This window comes from Chaetomium strumarium (genome assembly GCF_033439665.1).
Source record: "Chaetomium strumarium strain CBS 333.67 chromosome Unknown B0T15scaffold_3, whole genome shotgun sequence".
NCBI lineage: Eukaryota > Fungi > Ascomycota > Sordariomycetes > Sordariales > Chaetomiaceae > Chaetomium > Chaetomium strumarium.
This window is the reverse complement of record NW_026944431.1, coordinates 1,905,245-1,925,748: the sequence shown is the minus strand read 5'-3', so window position 1 is coordinate 1,925,748 and position 20,504 is coordinate 1,905,245. Positions and strand designations below refer to the sequence as shown.

At 58.1% G+C, this 20,504-nt stretch overlaps 4 protein-coding genes across 4 annotated transcripts; 2 read left to right on the top strand and 2 right to left on the bottom strand.

Annotated features, from left to right (window-relative positions):
• Positions 1-457: 457 nt before the first annotated feature.
• B0T15DRAFT_393841 (uncharacterized protein) lies at positions 458-4,062 on the top strand (the record flags this gene model as incomplete). The annotated part of the gene is made up of 2 exons (XM_062864707.1): positions 458-869; positions 947-4,062. 2 exons carry the CDS (start codon positions 458-460, stop codon positions 4,060-4,062), a joined length of 3,528 nt encoding a protein of 1,175 aa, XP_062722669.1.
• Positions 4,063-4,985: 923 nt separating this feature from the next.
• B0T15DRAFT_528512 (uncharacterized protein) lies at positions 4,986-5,823 on the bottom strand. The gene has a single exon (XM_062869043.1). The coding sequence runs from the start codon at positions 5,585-5,587 to the stop codon at positions 5,273-5,275; it is 315 nt and encodes a 104-aa protein (XP_062722668.1). The 5' UTR covers positions 5,588-5,823; the 3' UTR covers positions 4,986-5,272.
• A 6,751-nt stretch (positions 5,824-12,574) lies between these two features.
• Positions 12,575-15,682, top strand: B0T15DRAFT_156426 (aspartic peptidase domain-containing protein). The gene is made up of 4 exons (XM_062862060.1): positions 12,575-12,861; positions 12,927-13,054; positions 13,107-13,466; positions 13,528-15,682. The coding sequence occupies exons 1-4, from the start codon at positions 12,725-12,727 to the stop codon at positions 15,585-15,587; spliced, it is 2,685 nt and encodes an 894-aa protein (XP_062722667.1). The 5' UTR covers positions 12,575-12,724; the 3' UTR covers positions 15,588-15,682.
• Positions 15,683-16,533: 851 nt separating this feature from the next.
• Positions 16,534-19,286, bottom strand: B0T15DRAFT_156431 (uncharacterized protein). The gene is made up of 4 exons (XM_062862061.1): positions 18,986-19,286; positions 18,717-18,895; positions 18,493-18,591; positions 16,534-18,422 (listed from the first exon to the last, which is right to left on the bottom strand). The coding sequence occupies exons 1-4, from the start codon at positions 19,163-19,165 to the stop codon at positions 16,607-16,609; spliced, it is 2,274 nt and encodes a 757-aa protein (XP_062722666.1). The 5' UTR covers positions 19,166-19,286; the 3' UTR covers positions 16,534-16,606.
• Positions 19,287-20,504: the final 1,218 nt, after the last annotated feature.

Sequence of the window (20,504 nt, the reverse complement as noted above, 5' to 3'; positions counted from 1 at the left end):
ACTAGCACTCCGTACTGATATAGTATAGATCTTCTGTAATGTACTGTACAATACTGTGTAGGTTCCTTACCTATGCAAATCCTCCCCAGCCACATCGCTTACGTGCCTCACCCAAGGCAAGCCTGGTATGTGGCGTAGCTACAGGTGCCTAATCCAACCAATGAGGGGGTTCGCCCCCAGGACCCGAACCCACGTGCAACCTGGATCCGAAATTGTGTACGGATTACTCCATCCGTATGACGACGGAAAATCTCGATCGCGAAACACGTCACTCCCGGAAAACACTTCGCTTTCGAAGACTCGTACATCAGTGCACAACCACTATAGAACTCCAGCGAGCCGACGTGTCATTCTGCGACGAACCGCCCCTCCACCAGCAGACCACCGACTGATCGACTGTGCAATTCGAACTGCACAGCCGGATACCACTCAATTCGAGCCTCACATAGGGAACTTTATGCAATCAGAGCTGAGCGACACTCCAAACCAGGACGCTCACACAAGAACTGCTCATACTTCCGAACCTACCACCGCTCAACATGGCTCCGGTTGCTCTCGTTCAAGTTTGCCAGACGCTCGCTATCTACCGCGTGCCCGAAGCACGTCTGCGGATGTGCCGGGCTCCGGTCGAGCCGCATCTACCGGCACTCTCGATGTCAGCCAGCTCAACGAGGACCTTGGCCGGCTGAGTGTTGCCGAGGGGAAATCCGCAGCGGACACTGGAGTCACGGTCGCCGGTCAACGCATCACTGATTACGAGAACGCCACGCTTGCCTCGTCGCCCCGGCACATCTTCCGTCCAGCGCCGAGCTTCAAGGTCGCAAACGGCTCCCCATCTGGCGGCGTGCAGCTGACCGATTTTCCGAATGGTTCGTTTCTTTCTTAACCATAGACGGGTGCACACCGAGTACCTGTCGCAGCGGGCCGCTGACCTGATCCGCTGCAGAGATCCTGACCCAGATCTTGTCCCATCTGCACCCCGATTCACACGGCGCAGTAGCGCTGGTCTCGAAGCGCTTCTATGACCTCGTCACTACGCCGTATGCGTGGCGGGCCGCGTTTCTGCGCTACTTTCCGGGGCAGGATGGCCTGTCCGTTAACGGGAAGTCCAGCCGTCAGGCGACAGCTGCTGAATCCTCGGATATTATACGATCCGAGGTCCGCTATTTCACGCGGCTGACGGCTTTGGCCTCCTGGCGCAGTGAATATCTGGGTAGGACTCGCCTGCTACGGAGTGTGGCACGTGGGAAACCGGGCACGATCGGCTCGTCCATCCGCTCGAGCCAGTCAAGCAAGAAGAACAGCGCCGTCCTCACCTATAACTCGAAACTCCCTTGGATGATCAGCCATGTCCATGCCGACTTCACTGGCGGGAAGAAGGGCCCTAAGGTGATCCATGGTACTCGCGACCTCGGTATGGTTACGGTCAGCGACCCTACCACCGGCAGGATTGACAAGTTTGGTCTGGACGACCCTTTCTCGTTTCAACAGCTAGACGAGGTATATCCGAACCTCGAGTTCTTTGGCGTCGGCGATGGCCTGGCTGCTGTTCCCAATGTCATGGACGTGAGCCAGCCGTACGGCTTCGTCGGTGGCGAAGGGTTTCCTGGTGGTCGCGTGTACTACAAGGCGACTGGGCAGCTGCGTGGGCACTATCTTGGACAAGACCAGGGTTTGGTTGACGCGGCGCCAGAAATTCCTCGAGTCCCCGGGCTGGCCGATGCGGTCAGCGCTATCTGGATCGCCAAATCGTCCAATGTACCGTCAATGACTGAGTCGATGATCGGAATCATGGCCGGATCCACACTAGGCGTGGTGACGTGCTATGCCCTCGGCCATGAGTCCACTGGCCGACGGTATGGTGCTGGGGCCATGACCGCTCGCTGGGTTCTCAGCCCAGGGGTACCCATCATCGATATCAAGGTTGATGATCAATACAACCTGCGACGCAGAAGCCTTGGGCGGATTTGGGCCGTCGTGTTGAACGCTCTGGGCGAGGTTTATTATTTAACGGAAGTTCCGAGCCCTCCGCTTCACAAGGGCAAGGCGGAGGATGTTGTCACAAATGCTTGGAACGCTGGCCGAACCGCGTATTGGCAGCTTCTCGACTCCACCCGGCGGACAGCAAGGCCCGATGTGTCCGGTGAGGACGCGGCGGCTGGGGCCTACTCCCCCAGATCCTCGCCTCATTCGATAGACCTAAGCAGGGAACAACTTGCTGCTGAGGCTAGGGAGATCGAGCAGTACTTCCGACACACGCCTTCTCACTTTAGAAAGGTGTGCCTTGGATGGGATATGCTGCGAAGACTCGAGGTCGACTTTGCCGCCGGAGGGGATAACGGCGGCGGAGAAGCGATCTTCGTCATCACTTGCGGCAATGAAGAGGGCGAAAATCCCTCGGTCCGCAGATTTCTCAGGGCTTGCAGCGAGACGGAGAAGCCGAGCCCATCAGGCGCGTTGACTCCGGTTGCGCCTCAGAAGGCCCCTCAGGTCTCGATTTTTGGAGGAGAAAGATGTGCAGAGCATTCCAAATCGATACGTCTGCAGGTTGGCAGCACCGGGCTGAGCGCCCTTGAAGAATTCGTATACGGGCAACCCCAAGAGAGAGTGGATACCGAAGAATGGCGGCCAACCGAACTCATCTCTAAGCTCAGCCCTTCCGCACAAATCACTGCAAGCGGGGTGGATATGTCCACGTTTGCTGTCACGGCTGCTTTCGAGGACCCTCTGCTCTTGGGGACGCCGGCATCCGGAGGTAGCTCCCCAGCTACTCCAACGTCCAAGCAGGCGACAGGTGAGATTCCCGGGCGACGCGCGCGGCTGCTGGCCATTGGAACGAACACCGGCTCGATCATCGTGTGGAACATGCGTGACACGGCTTTGGATTTCGTACTGCCTCTGAGGGTCATCCAAACCGAGTCACCCGAAATTACCAGCCTCGCGCTGTCAGCGCTGTACCTTGTCCACGGAGGTAGTGACAGTCTCGTCCAGGCATGGGATCCGCTAGCATCGACGCTGGAGCCGATCCGGACGCTCAATGCTAAGTCATCCGGCCGGATTCCTCGCCACATCCTCAACCAGAACCCCGCGCTGCAGCACGCCAATTACTTCTCGGTCCGCGCTATCTTCCTAGACCCGGATCCGACAGCCCTCCGGGGCATCCTCGCATTCGGCACCTTCGTCCGCTTCTGGAGCTACAGCTCGGCCAACCATGCGCCGGGCCGTAAGCGCCGTCTCCGCCACTCCGACATCCACGGCCGCCTCGCCAGCCGGCGCCACAACGGCACCGTGTCGAGCTACATCGCCGCCGAGGAAGCAGAGCTGCGCCACGAGCAGGAACACCGCGCCCGCGAGGTCGAGCGCCTGCGCAAGCGGTTCGGAGTCGGCCTCGGCGAGCTGACCGAGGAAGAGGCGATCCAGTACGCCCAGATGATCTCGCAGGAGGCCTTTCTACAGGACGAGCAGCGCCGCTCCAGCGGTGCGAGTGACGTCGGCGACACAGGTTCGCCGTCGTGCAGCGCTGCCGACACGGTCACGCCCGAGCCTAGTTTGTCGGGCAGTGTTGCCAGTACTGCAGCTGGGCCAAGTGGTTCCGGCTTGTCCGTTCCTCGGGAGGAGAGTCAGGGGCTGGCGGGCGATGATGACGATTTTGAGGCGCAGCTCCAGCGCGCGATTAGGCTGTCGTTGCTGGAAAGTGTTCGGAATGAGGGCCCGTCGCCGTCCACCACTAGTGGGGAGAGGGGTAGCTCTTATGAGTATGAACTCCAACAGGGGGAGATGACTGGGATGGGGAAGTCATGGGCGACATCGGTGTCGGCGGATGGTCCCGGCATGGCTTCGTTTCCTGACAAGCCATTGGTATATCCGGCCGCCGCCGGTGATACCAACGCGATGGACGGCGACGATGACTTGGCGCTTGCGCTGAGGCTGAGTCTGGAAGAGGAGGAGGCGAGGGAGCGGCGGGCAAGGGAGCAGGCGCGTGCCGTGTTGAGGGCGGGTGGCGAAGAGTTCCCGCCTTTGGAGGTCAATGGAAAGGGGAAGGGAAAGGCCAACGGGGGTTGAGCTAGAGAATGGGGCTCGGTAAAGGAGGTCTCAAGTGAGGCCACCTTTCTTTCGATATCCGTGCGCGGATAACTCTTCGCTTCTCTGCCCTGTTGGGCGGGCTTCCGTTTGCTGTGGGCTTGCGCTTCGCTCTGCTGTATTTCGATATGTGTTTGGGACTACTGCGAGCTACTGATAATATGCAACGTGAATAAGGTGGCTTTCGTTTAGCGGGTACCGTAGATGGCCGTCCAACACGGCGGAACCTGTGAAGTTCTCTTCTAGATGTGAAGCTTGCTACGTTCCGTGAGGGCCATGCGACGTATTGCAGCAGCAGGTTGCCGTCTCTTATCTATCACTCTCGGTACAGTTGTCCTGACATCGATACGGCGGGGCACGTAATGTAAAACACCGAGGCATGGTTGTCTCAAGGTCACGGAGAGAGACCGAGATGGTGTCCTGTCTCACCCTTATAGAATTTCACGTTGTTGAGACGGGGCGGCTTGCCCGTCAGCCTGGACGGGGGGAGAACAGGCGGACGCGCCTACGAACGGCAGTCTAGGGTTACTTATAGCTTACGTCTCGAGTCCGGAGTTCCGGTAATTTTGCTTGGTTGGCAGCTTTGCAGGTGGTGGCACGTTACTACCTACCTAGCTTTGCATATTGCGTACCGTGCCTCGAATATATTATTGATTGCACGGGTTATGGTGCTAGGAATGCTGGGGACGGAGGAGAAACCCCAATAGCATGTGTATCACTTAGACGGGTCGCCCAGGAGCTTCATTTGAAGAGCCAAAATGTTCCCTGAAACAGGAAGCCCGGATTGGGCTACGGACATGGACCAGTGGACGATGAGCTTGGTGTGTGCTCTATGTGTTCAGCAGTGCGGTCTGAGGAAAGCCATGTCATATCAGGTACCTAACAGTTTTATGGGTGAACTTGGTGGTTGTCGAACTGTGTTGTATTCCGCACGCTGTCATATTCAGACATGGCCGTCCGTGCCGAGTCACTATTATCTATTTATTTAGACAGAGCAAGTTTCATCCCCCTCCCACACCCCCTTTTCGTGGGATCAATACAAATAAGTCCCCATGATCGTATACGGGTATTCGCACCAGAAGAACCACAGAACAGATCAACAACTCCTTGAACGCCGTCCCTCACTCTCGTAACCATAATCCAGAATCCAGTTCAGAAAAACAAACTGAACAGTTGGAACAAAACAGCCGTCTCAGAGCATGAGCCCAACCCCCACCGCAACCCCGACCGCCCATATGACACCAACCAGCCAAGGCCTCACCGCCCCGGCCGCATCCTCCTCCTCGCCGTCCTGCCGACTTCCGCCACCCGAACCGCCGCCGGCGACACCACCCGTACTCGTCGCGAGCGCACCACTGGCACCGGCCGCGCCGGGCCCCGGGGTGGGCGTGATGACGGTGGTGGGGCCGAAAGGGTAGCGCATCGTCAGGGAGCCGACCTCGACGCCCGTCGGCGCGACGGTGACGGTCTCGCCGCCCACGGTGTGGAGGGCGGTCGTGGTCAGCATCCCCGCGGTGGGCGGTGCCGGGCCCAGGGTGTAGCTGGTCCCCTGCACCACGACCACGGACGCGCCGATCTTGGTGATGGTGGCGCCGCCGACGAGTGCGTACTGCGTCTCGTCCGGCGAGGAGGCGCGCGTGCCGCCGATGACGGTGGTCGTGGTGCCCGTGCCGATGGTGACGCCGCCTGGGCCGATGGTGAGCACCACGTCGTCTTCGTCGTCGTCGTCGTCGTCGTCGTCGTTGGCGTTGTCGCCATAGCCGAGGGTGGTGGTGATTGGGGCGGAGGAGAGCGTGTAGGTGAGTGTGGTGCCGTGGACGACGACCACCGAGCCGCCGATCGCGGTTATCAGGTCGCCTCCGGCGACGACGACTTCGGTTGGCGACGGGAGGGTGGGGAGCAGCAAGGTCTGCGACGAGGGACCGCCGGCGATGGTGCTGGCGCCGACGGTGAAGGTCTGCCCGGAGATGGTGGCCGTGACGGGCGTCGGCCCCAGGGTGAAGGAGGTGTCGCCGATGACGGCGACGGACGCGCTCACGATGACGGGAACGCCGCCGAGGTTGGTGCTGGTCGGGGTCGGCAGGTAGACGCCGCCTGTCGCGGACGGGCGGTCGACGGAGGTGCCGGCACCGACGACCCGGGTCGGGTCGATGGTGAAGGTCTGGCCGGCCACGATGACGACCTGGGTCTGCTGCGCCGGGTTGTCGCGGATCGTGTTGCCGTTGATCACCACGGCGGTGGGCTGCACGGCGACGGTGATCGGCGTAGGGGTGGTCGGGGCCGGGCGCTGCGCCGAGTCGGAGATGCCCTGGGCCGGACGATCCTGTGAGTTGTAGACGGGCGTCGAGATGCCGCCGGGCGCGGTGGCGCTGGCGTGGTTGTCGCGCGTCTTTGCCTCCTGGCTGATGCCGTAGTCGGGCGTGTTGATGGTGGTAAACACCACGGCCGGGTTCTTGTCCGTGGTGACGAAGGTGACGCCGGGAACGGTGCTGGTCTGGATGCCGAATCCGTAGCTGTAGCTGGCGTCGGCCGTGGTTCTCACGTCGCACGTCCGGTATCTGCTGTCGGTGCCGGTCGACGCGCACACCGAGATGGTCCACACGGGCGGCGTGGAGGGGACGATGCACGACGGCGAGGTCGGCGTCGGAATGGAGATCGGCGGATACGGCTGTGTGTAGTCTGCCGGGTCGCCATACCACGTGATGGTGGTCGTGTGCACAACGGACCAGCTCGTCGGAGCCGCCGTCAGGTCGGATGGCTGGCAGTAGCGGACACCTCCCGACGGGCTGAGCGTGAATGTCTGGTTTGCATAGAGCGTGGACGTCACGAAGGTCGTCCGGCCGGCGCCCGTGCCGTTGCTGGGCAGCGCTGGCGGTGATGCTGTTGATGTTGTGCCATACCCCAGATCCACACTGTCGCTACCGACCTTGATCAACGAGACGCTTGTTGGTTTATTATTAGGAGGCCCACCGCGCGGCGGCGTCCTCACCGGTGCTGGTGCCGCGGCACCTGTGGCGGTCTCGGCGCCTGTGGTCGCCGGCGCGTAATTGTACCCGGAATCGCCAGGAGTCGGGTTCCCCGCCGGCGTAGGTGTGCTGGTGGCCGATGCGCCCGTGTCCACAGGCGCCGGTTGCCTTTCCGTTCCGGAACTGGGCAAGACGGGCAACGTCGGTGTCGACTCGGCAGTCTGAGTGGGAGCACGCGTGTCGGTTGTCGGCGTCCCGTCCGCGCGCGATGGCCCTGCATCAGAACTGACGGATTCGTCCCCGGCTGACGATGTGCTAGAACTGACAGTGACGGCTGCCTGGGAACTTGAATCCAGCGACGTCGCTTCTCCTCCCGCACTTCCAGTCCCAGTCTGTTCCCCCAAAAGAGCAGCTACAGTGGTCACTGTTGCTGTTGATTGTGGCAGGGCCGCCACTACCTCTGGTGGTTGACTCGACGTGCTGGAACTGGCGCTGCCAGGGGCGCTCTGAACCGAACTAGCCGTCCCATCCTGCCGCCTGAGTCGGCCTGCTGTGGAAGCAGTCAGCGCCAATGATCCTCTCTCGTGAATCTCCGTGGGATGAATGCTGACCTGCGACAGAGTTGACGTGGCCCAAACCAAGACCCGAGAGCACTGCGATGGAGAGCAGCACTTTGCTGCCCCCAACCATGCTGTTGCGGCTCGGGGAAACCTGCGTTTCGTGTGCTTATGCTTATGCTGTGCCTCTTTGGAAGACTCGGAATCGCGGTCCCGAATGCAGCCCTTTCCCACCCTATCCGAGCATCTGAGCCTACGCAGTGGCGAGCCCGAGATGTTGTCACCAGAATTTCCTCAACATCCCATCGTGCACCATGCTTGTCATCACGGGATTGGGGGGAGAAATGCTTTCGTGCCCACACGGCCAGAGCTAGACAAGGGTGTCGGGAATTGCGCGACTGGGGCCTCCCTTCGGAGATCTGAAGATCTTTGGACAGCAAACAAACAGGCAGTGGGCTTCGAGCCACCGCGCATCAGGATAAACGAATAATAAATTTGCGGCGCGAATCCTTCTGCTTCTGCCAGCACCCCATCCATACGCGAGAATTCGGGGGGGTTTTACAGGGGTAATGTGGGCACTGGCCTTGAGCCTAATACCGTGCACGCCGTGCTGTGATGAGACGAGTTCATTTATTACTGTGTCGTACAGCCATGTAGGTAAGGTATGTATCGACATCATACGTACATACCGGTACTGTTGGACCACAAGCGCAGCAAGTTCCTGGAAAAAAGAGATCCGGGGGGAATTGGTGTGTTGCCAAGGGCCGAGGAGGAGCAAGGCAAGGGGCTTGATGAGGATCTGTCATGCGCAGGGTATCCCTGCCAAGCCCACCTCGTCCGAAGAGACGGGACTTGCAAGGAACGGGAGACAAGTCCTCGCTCCTCGATTGGCCCAGACCGGTCGCCGTCTTAGGGGGCAGGCAGTGGCCGGATCTCATGCCAACTGTCGGCTGCTAAAAAGCCTATGCAGGTAGACCAGGGATGCTGGAAGCAGGGATAATTCGCAGAGGCTGGAGTTCGGACGATCTCTGGGGACTTGGCCCTCAGGCTCGAGAAACATGGTCCACCCACTCGCTGCCTGAGCTCGGTTCCCGAGGGGCTTATTCATTATTATGTATCGCTTGTGAGTCGAAAACACGTTGAACTGGGGCGGTACCTGACGAGAGATCTCAAGTCCACGGAGTACAACAACGTACACAGTAGACACAGGAACGGACGGGGCTTCTTGGGCCTGGCCGGAGCCATGCGCATGCAATGATGATGCAACAGGCTCAGGCGGATGTGCGTTCAGCTCGCCGACTCGTTTATGGCCGGCCAGCCTGTGGTTCGTCTGTGGTTCAGTGTAACAGAAGGAATGATCGAAGACTGCCGAGAACGACCTCGATAGGAGTCAAGCCTTCCGGTATCGTCGCTCTTGGCGGTCTCGTCTTCACCGTCCCGTCAGCTGTGGTCGGGTGCCGTAATTTGTCTCGGTTCAGCCGTCGCGATGTGTAAGTTACACAAGCTTGAGCTGGTTAATAAGGCGTACGTACCTATGTACTGTGTAGTCGAACTTTGCCATTTGTTTGACGACCTTCTCCTCACTCGAACATACGCAGCGCAGGGCCGGCGACCGACCGCGTTGCTCACGGACGAAGAAACCATGGGAGTGCGGCTGAGAGAGCAGTAGTGTGATGGGGATCAGGACACAGTTTCCAACATTGAGCTGCCCGTCCTCTGGAGCGTAACGTAACGTATTAGCCGCTTCATTGGGTGGTGTCACAGGCTGATCGATGGCCATGTCTGGGCAGTTTACCGTGCGCGGTGGGGGTGTAGCGGGACAGCATTGGCCTTCGGCAATTGAACGACCTTACCGAAAGGGAAGCTCGCTGTTGGTCAACCGGCAGGTGGAAATCGAAGCCGCATCTCGATCTGCTCATCTGTGGTCCAGGTTGGAATTGGTGGCGTCCGCAGAGAGCCATGTACATATGTACTGATGTGGATCGCGATGCGATACACCGTCTCCCAACATTCCTGTGGTCAAATAATAAAGATGCAAGCGGAGTGCGTTGAAATGACCGGCGTACGGACCCGTATGGACATCGTTCTGGCCAGCCAACCTCTCCGGCTGGCCGACAATTCCAGCCATAGGTAGGTGTTTCGGAAGACGGGACTGCTTGAGCAGCAGCGGGACCCCTGGGTAACATCCGGCGTCCAGGAGCTTTGGCTGCACAGAACTGCTTGGCAGCCAATGAGGAGACACCGCAAGCGAGAGAAGCCACAGAAGCCAAGCATCTTGCTCAAGCGGAGCAGTCAACGGCCAAATACCTGCGCGTGCTGCGTATCCGTACAGGAGTTCCATGAAGCCATCTGTGCCCTGCTGTACGCGTATGCACCTCAGGTACCAGCGGAAACAGAGCGAGAGACAACTACTCCGTAAACAACAGGCGTGGCAATGCCATCGGTCGACACCACAAGCAGATCCCTTTAGTTGGCCTCGCCGTTCGACATCGGGCACCGTGATCAGTGTTAGGGACTTGTTGGAGCCGCATGCCGGTTCCATTGCCCCCACCGCAGCCACGCAACGCCCTTTCCCGATCGAGTGACACATCACTGTTGTCCACATCTGTGGAGGAGACAACTAACTCCCTTCGCGAATGTCGACCCCGACCGGTGCCGTAGACAGCACGCCGCCGTCTCGACCGTTTGCTCAGGTTGGTGACGGCTGCGACCAGATGTTGGGGCCCGACAATGTAACAGGCCGTCGTGTGGCTATCATCCAGTGTGCGGACGGGGAGCGCCTGCGTCGGCAAAATCGCTGCTCTTGAATTTACCCAGAGTGCGCTCCCCTCTCAGTGGCGAAAATAGATTGCAATGGCGTGTCCGATGCATTCCAAAGGCCCGTTCAGGGCATGGCTCCTTTCCGTTGTCGCCCGCGGAGGCGGCCTTTCCTGGAGCAAGGACGGCTTTCATTGCGGGCGATAGTCGGCCAATATATATGCGTTTGTGTGCATCACCAACAGAAGAGATGCAGTTGTACGGAATGGCAAGGTCTTCCTTTCTCGATTTTGTGGGCCCCCATCGGCGCACTACTATTACTCATGTGGTGCGCTCTTCGTTAGCTTCTTCAACCCTTTGAAAACTGTGTTTGGTTCCGCGTCGACTTCGTAGTAATGTGTTTTCAGTCGTTGTGTTTGAGCTTGTTTCACCGCCGAAATTGTAGCCCGGGCATTTTGCAGGCAGTACCAAGCGGACAGCATAAGGTACAATACACAGTACGGCTTCCAAGCGGCTTCCCCGCAATAGGTGTCGCTTGGACTGCGGGGACGCTGCCAGTTGTTTGAGTTCCGCACGACGTATCTACTACTACTAGTAGTACATACTTGGTACCTACGTATGTAGATAGAATGTACATACAATACAGTACATACAATCGGGCTGGGCGAAGACGGACTGTCAGCGCCCGCAGGAACGTCTTGAGGGTCCGATGCCAGCGATTCGCGCTCCTATCTGTCCACGATGCTCGGGACTGTGCTGTTGTTGGTAACTACTAGTATCGACGGATCTTCTCTGCTCTGCGGTCTCGCCGATGCTGGCCCGGCTTCCGCGCGGTTTCCATGACGCAGGGCGGGGGCACAGCTGGACATCTTGAGATGCGCTTCAGACGAACGAACCCTGCTGGGCGGGTCAAAACATCCAACTCGAATAATCGGGCATATCGTCTGGTTTGCAGCCAGTGTCAAGCGAGCGGCAGCAACGCCGCAAGCCTAGCGTCGGGAAGCTCTCAGCCACCGGAGCTAGCCGGATCGGTACGCCACGTGCTTTTGGACTTGGTGGTCTATGCTGTGAAGGTTGTGCCGGAGCGAGATCCAAGAGGCCGGATAGGTGACAGTCGTCCCTGGCTTTGTGTTCCAGGTGCTGTGGCTGCTACCGGTACTGCGCAGAACTGCTGTGCTTATTTATCATGGCATTGGTGTCGCGCCAGCGACTGGCTCATTTCAGGGCATGGAACTTGCCGGCGGCTTACCCACAGCAAAGTGCCGGCAAGGGCCAGGGTCTTCGGAGGGCGGCGCGCCTCGAGTGCTCCTCCACTCTGGGTCTTGTGTGTTCGGAGGACCCGGACGGAGCAGCGGCGGCCCACACATTTCGCTGGCTTCCACTTTCCTGGGCCTTCTCAGATAATTACATACACTGTACCTGCCAGGTGGTAGTTAAGGTATTAACCAGCCGCGCCAGCAAACCCCAGCCCCAAAGTCATGCCGAAGGTGGCTCCACCCAGTTGTTTGGGCCAAGTTGTACGGGGAAGGTGGAGATCAGATCAGAGCGTTCAGTCCCAACTTCCCCGGGCAGGGGCTTGGGTCTCGGCGGTGGAGGCGGCGCCGCTGCTTATCTCGCGAAACTTTGCGCCTGCTAATAAGGTTTTCTCACCCGGCCATAGGCTTCACTGGCAGCATGCGTTGGATGCACATACCGACAATACCTGACGGCGTCTCCTGAGCTTTTTTGAATGTTGACGGGAATCTGGGTGAGCAAACATTGACGCTTGGCCGCTGCAGCCCCCTTCGATCTGCCACACCCCGCAGCCCGGGTCCAGTCAACGGGTCGTGTGTTTATGTGCTGCTGTACAATACAGTGTACACGCCGATCTTTCCTGCTTGAGCAGCTACCCCCAAGAAGGCAAGACATTCCATCCAATCCGTCGAAAAGGGTCACCGTCCTGATTTCCCGGCTGGTGTTTTCTGCCGTTGCATTCCTCGTCGCATGAGACGCTGCACCCACATGCCCTCGCTTTCTTCGACCGTCTTGTCTCCCAAGTCCCTCTGGTGGCCCGGTGCAGGACATCGATCGCAGTTTGGTCAATCTCTTCTCTGCTCCGTCCAATCTTCAATCTTTTTTTCCCGTGCGCCATTGCTGCGGCTCCTGCTGGGCGGCATGCATGAGAGCCGGTCTCGACCAGCGCTGTCGGACCTCCTGTTCGCATTTGCCTGCCTGTGACCTTCGGTGTGGCGATTGCTCAACACCCTCACTAACACACTTCGCAGCTCATGGCACGCCGACACGGCCGCGCAAGCGTCCTAGGGCCTTTCCTCTGGTGACAGAACGCCATTGACTGCGTGCGACCCGGGTCTGGGTGCTGCAACAATGCGGTCGCCCAACCTCGGGGCCGCTGTCGTTCGTGACGTTCTGCTGCTGGTCTTCGTGTCGCAAGTCATTGCTACCGCCGCCGCGTCCGATCCACCTACTCCAGACCCCCTCTGGATCCAGCCCTCTGGCGAGTGGTGCGTCATGCCATCGTTTATGCCCTGCCCGCCTTGCGTTTGTGCGTCTCCTTACCAGTGGATAGGTATGGCATCGACGGGACTTGGTCCAACTTTGCCTTCTACGTGGGCTCTCCCGCCCAGGTAGTGTATCTGACCGTCGCCACGGCTCTGTCCGAGATATGGGTCATCTCAAGTGGCGGCTGTGTTCCAAGTGAGTGATGCCTTCGGAATTGTTTGCCGGCCTCACCGTTGACTGGGCCAAGTACAACTATGCATCGATGCCCGAGGCGGCATCTTCGACATCGGAGTGTCCCAAACATGGCGTCCGCTGGGGAGCTGGCAGCTGGGTATGAACTACACCGGCACAGGGGGCAACGGGGACTATGGGCTGGAGACGCTCGCCTTTGTCAACACGGTCGTAAAACATACGACAGCTATTGACGGTGCGCTTGTGGCGGCTATCAACGACACCACCTACTACCAGGGATATGTTGGCCTTGGCGTGACCCAGGGCAGGTTCGGGTCCAACCTGACCAACCCTTTCATCTCGCAGTTAGCCGAAACATACGGCTCTATCCCGAGTCACGGCTACGGATATACCGCGGGCGCCTATTACCGCAATAGTAAGCGGCCACCGCCGGGCTGCCTCGCATGGATGACTTGATGTACTGATATAGTTCCCAGATGGTAAAGACAGCGGCACCGTTGCCTCCTTGACTCTGGGCGGCTACGATACGCTGAGGTTCGTGCCTCATGGCACCACTTTCTCGCTTGACCCAGTCACTCGACTTCCCACCGTTCGACTACGCGGCATAACCGCAGAAGTGCCGTCGATGGAGCAAGCACCCACCAAGAATTGGACATCGGCAGCCCACCCGCTTGTCACCATGGACGACGCTATTGTTGCCATCATCGACTCCTCGACTCCATATCTCTGGCTCCCCACCGAGGTGTGCGAGCGCTTTGCGGCTGCGCTGAACTTGACGTGGAGGGAGGATCTGGGCGTCTACGTCTTCGTTAACGGAAGCCAGTATATGCACTATCAATCCGACACGTCGCTGTCTTTCACCTTCTCGCTCTCCAGCTATCAGAATGCAGACAACTTCGGACGGCCTCTCGAGACACCCGGCGTTGTCAATATCACCCTCCCATCTGCCGCGTTTGCCCAACTTCTGCGCTACCCGTTCAAAAATGTGGTCCAGTGGGGAGACTCGAGCATTCCCTATTTCCCTCTCAAGCGATCAACCAAGCAAGTCAACGATAATCAGTATATTATTGGGCGCGTGTTCATGCAGGAGGCCTACATCATCACCAGCTACGACAGGGCCAGTTACTCGATCCATCAGTCCCGCTTCCCCGACAATGCGGCCACAAATTACTCGCTCGAGGCCATCACGCGGCCAGACGATAGCCCTTATCCCAAGTACGAGGGGCCAACTACTACCACTTCCGGGCTAAATGCTGGTCAGATCACCGGCATCGTCCTGAGCGCCTTTGTTTCCGGAAGTATTTTGGCCTTGTTGCTATGGTTCTGCCTCATACGCAAACGGAAGGATAAACAGAAGGAGCCTTCGGGCCAAGAGGAGGACAACGAGGACGGCCCTCGAGCGATGGAAGAGCGGGAAGAAGCGCAGAATCCAGTCAAGCGAATGTTCACCAAAATCATCAGGAAGAAGCGATCAAGGAAGCCCACGGCGCATGAAACGGATGGGCGCACCACTCGGCCAATCGAGGTCGGGGCTGAGGCGGAACATCAAGTCTTTGAGATGCCAGTACCGCCTGTGCCGGTTGAGCTGGACAGCCACGACGTTGGCGACGATGATACCGAATTTGGTGTTGATAGCACGGAGGGACTGAGTCAGTACGAGATCACCAGGCGGAAACTAGAGCGGCAGATTCAGGGGCCAGTACCGACTTATACGCCTACGACATTTTCCTCTCCAGGGGCTGGGCCGGAGAAGTTGATGCATGATTTAAGCCCTGTTGCTCACTACAGGCCACCCGAAGAGCCGTCGCCGGCGTCATCCCCGACATACCCTCCCACCAACGCACTTCCTTCTCCCTTGACACCACATGGAGATTGGACGAATCGTATGTTTGAGCTTCCGTCACCCATGACTGTTGCACCACCGCGACATATCCTACAAGGCCCTGCGAACGGATCAGATTCGGGCGGCTACTCCCCTGTTTCGCCCCAGTCACCCCATTCGCAACAAACATATGCGCCTTCCTCCATCACCCGCTCAGCCTCGGATGCCTCTCCCATCTCGCCGACCGGATCCGCACAGCCGCCCTCCCCGACGCTCCAGCGAACGCCTATCGACCCTTCACGAGTGGTGTGCCTAGGGCCCTTACCAGACAATGTTAGAATTCCGCGTATTCAACCCTCACTGCCACAGATAGTGCCTCCGAGCAGCTCGTCAGCGGGAACTGGTCCAGCTTATCTGCACTCCCACAGCCTAGCCCTCCCTCGCCCCCTTCACCACCACCGGTCCCAGACCCAGTGCTCGACCGACACGCTCGGCAGTAATTTTACTGTGGAGGAAGAAGGTCGGCTGAGAACGGACGAAACGACTTCCAAGAATAGCGTGAGGCAGGATCAAGAAAGGCAGGACCACGATTACGATGTGCCCCGCAGCCCTTGCAGTATGGAGCGCATAGAAGCCGGTTCCGAGCTCATACACGTGCCGCAAGTGGCCGAGAAGCGGTACAGCTGGGAGGATCAGGATGACAGCATCAGTTGAAGGATTTTGGATTCAAGCTGACGTCTCACACCTTCTCTCTTCTATATCTTTCAATACCCCCCGTATATACCCCGAAGGGACGCGTCTGGATCTTTTACGGTGAGAATTGGGGGTCATACCACTAGTGTCTTGGCTGGCTTTCTCACTTTGGATACAACGGGAGCGAGGAGTTCTGGCGTTCTGTACTAGCCTAAATGGAAAGGCCGGAAAGGGCAACAACTGAAGCGAATTGTCTTTTGGCGTCTAATACACTCAACTTGGCGCAATGGTGCAGAGGCGCACATGGGGGTATTCTATAATGCTGAGTGTTTGGCCAGGGAGATGCTCTGATATAAGGCCATCTCCATACTATTGGGTTTCCTGGGGTGTTGTGGCCGAGAACAGATCGAGCATACCTCAGTGCGAACATCAGATCGTGCTGCAAAGGCGGTCCGCGAAGCTATGATCTGCTAGCATATGCTAAAAGAGGTAGAGCGAACCAATGGTTAAAACAAACTCGTTTGAACAAACGTGCCCGATCCGAGATAACCGACTGTTCCTCCCTCGTTTGTACACTTGAGCACAGCTCCTCTAAGTCAGTTAACTACCTAGGTACATTATGTCGGGCAGATTGCCGGGCCCCGCTTGCGGCCATGTCTAGAAAAGTAACGAGACCTCTCTTCTATCTGTATTTTTTGTTTTCGTGGACGACTAACTAAGACGGAGCCGACACATCAGGGGAGATCAGGCAGGGCAAGCCACGACTTCAAGAACTCAGGCTTCGAGTAACAGAGTGACAACGCGGCCTCAACGCCGACACTTCTTTGCCAAGGCATCCTCCCCATACGACTAGATGCATGCGCCGAGCCCTTATGCCGTGTCTATCCAGGCCTAAAAGCTGCCGCTATTGTCGTGACATCGCATACTTGAACCCTTCCAGGTTGTTCCCCCCTAGACACCCCCTCCTCCCCCCAGTTCTGAAAGCAGACGCAGGCTTGCTGTAATCTACATCCTTGCGGCTGTACTTGTACAAGTCAGATTTACCACACCTCCTGCCAGAAGGTCATATTGTTCGGGTTGTTGAACCAGGTCAGCGCCTCCTCCTTGTCCCTCGCCATCCCGGTCATGACCAGCACGTCGAGCAAGGCATTGCGCACCGAGATGGGCATGCGCCCCACATTGCCGCAGACGCAGACGATGGGGTCGCGCTGCAGCAGATGCGCGACGTCCTTGGCGTGCTTGCGGATGAGGTGCTGAACATAGTTCTTGTTGGCGTCGTACTCGACCTTGGAGAGGATGCTATCGGGGCTGTCCAGCACGCTGCTACTAGCGAAGCCGTTGGCCGGTGTGGGTGTACTGGTGGTGCTGGAGGCGGAGGCGGAGGTTTCGCTGGCCGCGATTGAGATGGCCGTCGTCCCGGGATCGGGGGCAATGTGGTCTCTGGAAAAGGCTGGGTAGACTCTCAAGTTGGGATACAGCGCCCACTCGTGCTCGAAGTAGAAGTCGGCCGAGCGGTTGCGGCAGCCAAAGAAGAGAAGGGTGTCGCCCGGATGCCTATATATGGCGCGCTCTTGGATGAGGGCGCGGATCGGCGCTATGCCGGTGCCGGTGGCGATCGCGATAAGGGGCCGATGTGCCTCGTAGTCGTTATCCACGAGGCGAGTCCCGCTTGACATGGTCAACTTGACGGACAGCTCGGTGCCGACGGCCAGATGCTTGAGGTATCGGGAGCAGAGGCCCTGGCGAGGCTTGCGGATGATTGTCTTGTACTCGACGAGAGCGGCCAGGACGTCGAAGGCGAGCGTATCTTTCTCGACAAGCGTTCTTAAACTTTCACCCGCATTGCAGACGCTGAAATCACGGTGGCGGATGGGAGGAAATAGGTCGAGGACCCTTCGAAACGGGATCCTGACACAGGTGAAATCCCGCAGGACTTCCAGGATGGTGCGACGGGGCCGACATGTATAGTCGTAGAACTCCTGCTCGCCGCCTGGCTTGACGAACTCCTGGAGTCGTTCCCGTTCCCTCTCGTCGTTGGTAAAATGCATCAGCTCCCTGAGAAAGTTGCGCTTTGGCACTGCCGTGATGTCCAGATTGTGAGTGAGTAAATGCCGCAGCGTCGCAATACCGTCCTTGACGTAGACCCCCGGAGGGCCGCCTTTGACCACGAGGGGCTCGTCTGCGACTGGCCCCCAGTCCATGATAGAGATCAGCTCCTGGACATCCTCCGGATAGTTTTTCGGCCAGATGGTGAGGGTGAGCTGGCCAGCGAGCTTGGCAACACACATTCGATCCTTAGCCGGGAGCTTCAAATGAAAGCTTAGGTGACGAACGTCCTGCCAGTGGTCCGCCGGCGTCACTCGCTCATTGCGCACTAGCGTGGCAGGCCAGGTGTCCGGAATCGGGAGCAGGTCTGCGGGCGGGAGTTCCGGCACTCCGGCGGGTTGCGGCTCGAGGAGATACTTTTGCGGATGATCCTTGAGGATGTTGTCCTTGTCCAAAACCTCAACAGGCCGCTTAGCTTGCCGTTCCCACGTTTGATCTCGGCGAGCGTAGTCGGCGGGGAACTTAACGCTTAGCCGTGCCCAGTCTTCCCGGGCCTGTTCTGCGGCTGATTTGGGATGGTCGACATGGGACCGAGCCGCGTTCTTGGTCCTCAACGCTAGGAACCGGCGCTCGACCTCGGCCAGCGACTCCCCGCCATCGACAGACATGCTGCTCGATAGCAGCTCGAGGCAATACTTGGGTGGAAGCGCAACGTCGTCGGGGATTGGGCTGATTGACTCCGGGAGCGGGTGGTCGCTGATCAAGACAGCCTTGAGCTCCTCCTGCCAGGGGAGGTAGATGCTGTCGATGCTGAGGACGGGATAAATGTTAGTGCCCAACAAAAAGAAAGAGGGGTGGAGAACGTCGGGGTTTTTCTCACCCGTTGTCGTGTCGCTCGTCCCCCTCGCCGGGTCGAAAGAACTCGGTTGCCCCGAGTTGCAGGAGCCTTGCTCGCAGCTTCCTTGCCGCCCAGTTGAACCTGCAACAGCAAGCTTGTTAGCAGAATAATCGCCAGATCACCCCGGGAAGTGCTCCAGAGGACGCAATATGCGGATTTTGCAAGCGCAGGCAAGGAACCAGGAGCCGGAAGACGCAGGCACGCACTTTATGTAGGAGCTGTCGCCCAACCCGAAGACGGTGAACCGCAGTGATCGTAGGCAGTTGGTATTGTTAAGCTTCTCCCGCCTGATATTTTTCCAGAACCTCAACGTGTTCTTTGGCATGTCACCCTGCCCCGTGGTGGACGTGATAAAGATGACCAGCGATGTGCGCAGGATGTCTGTCTATCACTGACACTGTTAGAGCGCATCCAAAGACCCGGTCGAAACTCAGCCATAGACGGCCTGCAAGAACCACCGCCCGAGGTGACGCACCAGTTTGAAGCGATCCATCTCATCCACGCTCGTTTGAAAGTGCAGCCTCTCGGCCATTTTGCCCAGCTCTACTGCAATTTCCTCGGCGTTCCCGGTCTCTGACCCATACAGCACCGCCATGCGTCGGCCCTCGACCACGGCGGGCTGCACACCTCGCTCACGCTCGCTCTCTTCCCCCATCTGGCAAAGCCGGGCCGAAGAGATAGGAAGACCGTCGATACTGCTGACCTCACACGGCCCAAACACCTCGAGAGGTATCCCACGGCCACAGACCCGACCCCTCCAACAGCGCGGCGAGGTGATGTCACCAACGGGACAGTGGTCTAAGCGTGGTCTGCGCACCACACCAATGCGCGTGTGCTCTTCCAGACCGTCTCAGTGTCGAGGTCACAGTGATGTATGTAGCGTAGTGTATACGGTTGGTTACGGTATGTGCCTGTGTCCTTTGACGTGCGGTCTGAACGTGTAGACAGAACAGTGAAAATAGGAGGACCTTTCTTGCAGATGAAGGACAAAGCCTAAGTTAACAGACGGCCAGCAGGTGTCCAGACTGAGCCAGCACATGGGAAGAAGTTCTCGAGTGCAATCTATCCTTATCGGAGCAACGGCGGGGCGTATCGGGCCCGAAACCGGACGGCCTGGCAGCCTGCATTGCATTAGCCACCGGGAACGGAACGGGCTCGGATTTGAATGGACCGGATGCCAGACTCCACACCCGAAGGACTGGGCGGTCGCGGCGATCCAAGCATGCCCGTATCAGTGTAGTGCAGCTTGTTTGTACATACATACATACAGTTACCAGCAAGGTACCTGGATATGTAAGTCTCTTTCTTCAAAAGAGGAAGAACAGCGTTGCTAAAACGGGACTCGCACCGTAATTGGGACTCAGCTTCACATGGTGAACATTGGGACTTCACCACAACGTACTACACAGTGCGGGTGCACTGGGGTTTGCCTCACCCTCACCACTTGCCAGTTGGAATCAAGCAGCCGACCCACCTCTCTTGGCTCACATGCTCGACTGAACATGCAGGATGATTGCGGCTGCTACAATCTACACGGGCAGTACAGTTTTCATTTTGTCTACAATAGGGGCTGTAGTACAATGTGTGCATGTGCATGTGCAGTACATACATTAGATTCGTATGTAGGAGACCCTTACATCCATCACCGCATGAACTATGACCCGGTAATTCCGCTTCTCTTTGCAACGGTGGGAACAGCCATGGGGGCTAGGCTGCGCGTAGAAACGCCTCGAAGCGGTTGCCGAGGACCCACCTCCATCGGTCAAAAAGTGGCATACACCGAGCTCACCTCGACAGTGCAAGCGATAAGGAATCAAGCAAGTGAAACCAAATCGAAAGAGGAAGGAAGGTGAAGAAAGGGGAAGGAAGAAAGGGGATGATGAGAAGAAGTAAAATGAATAACTAGAATACACAGTATTAGCAGCCATATCTGGTCCGGCGGAGGTTGATGATGGTGTGCGGTTTTTCTGGCCGGAGGGAGGCGAGTTATGACT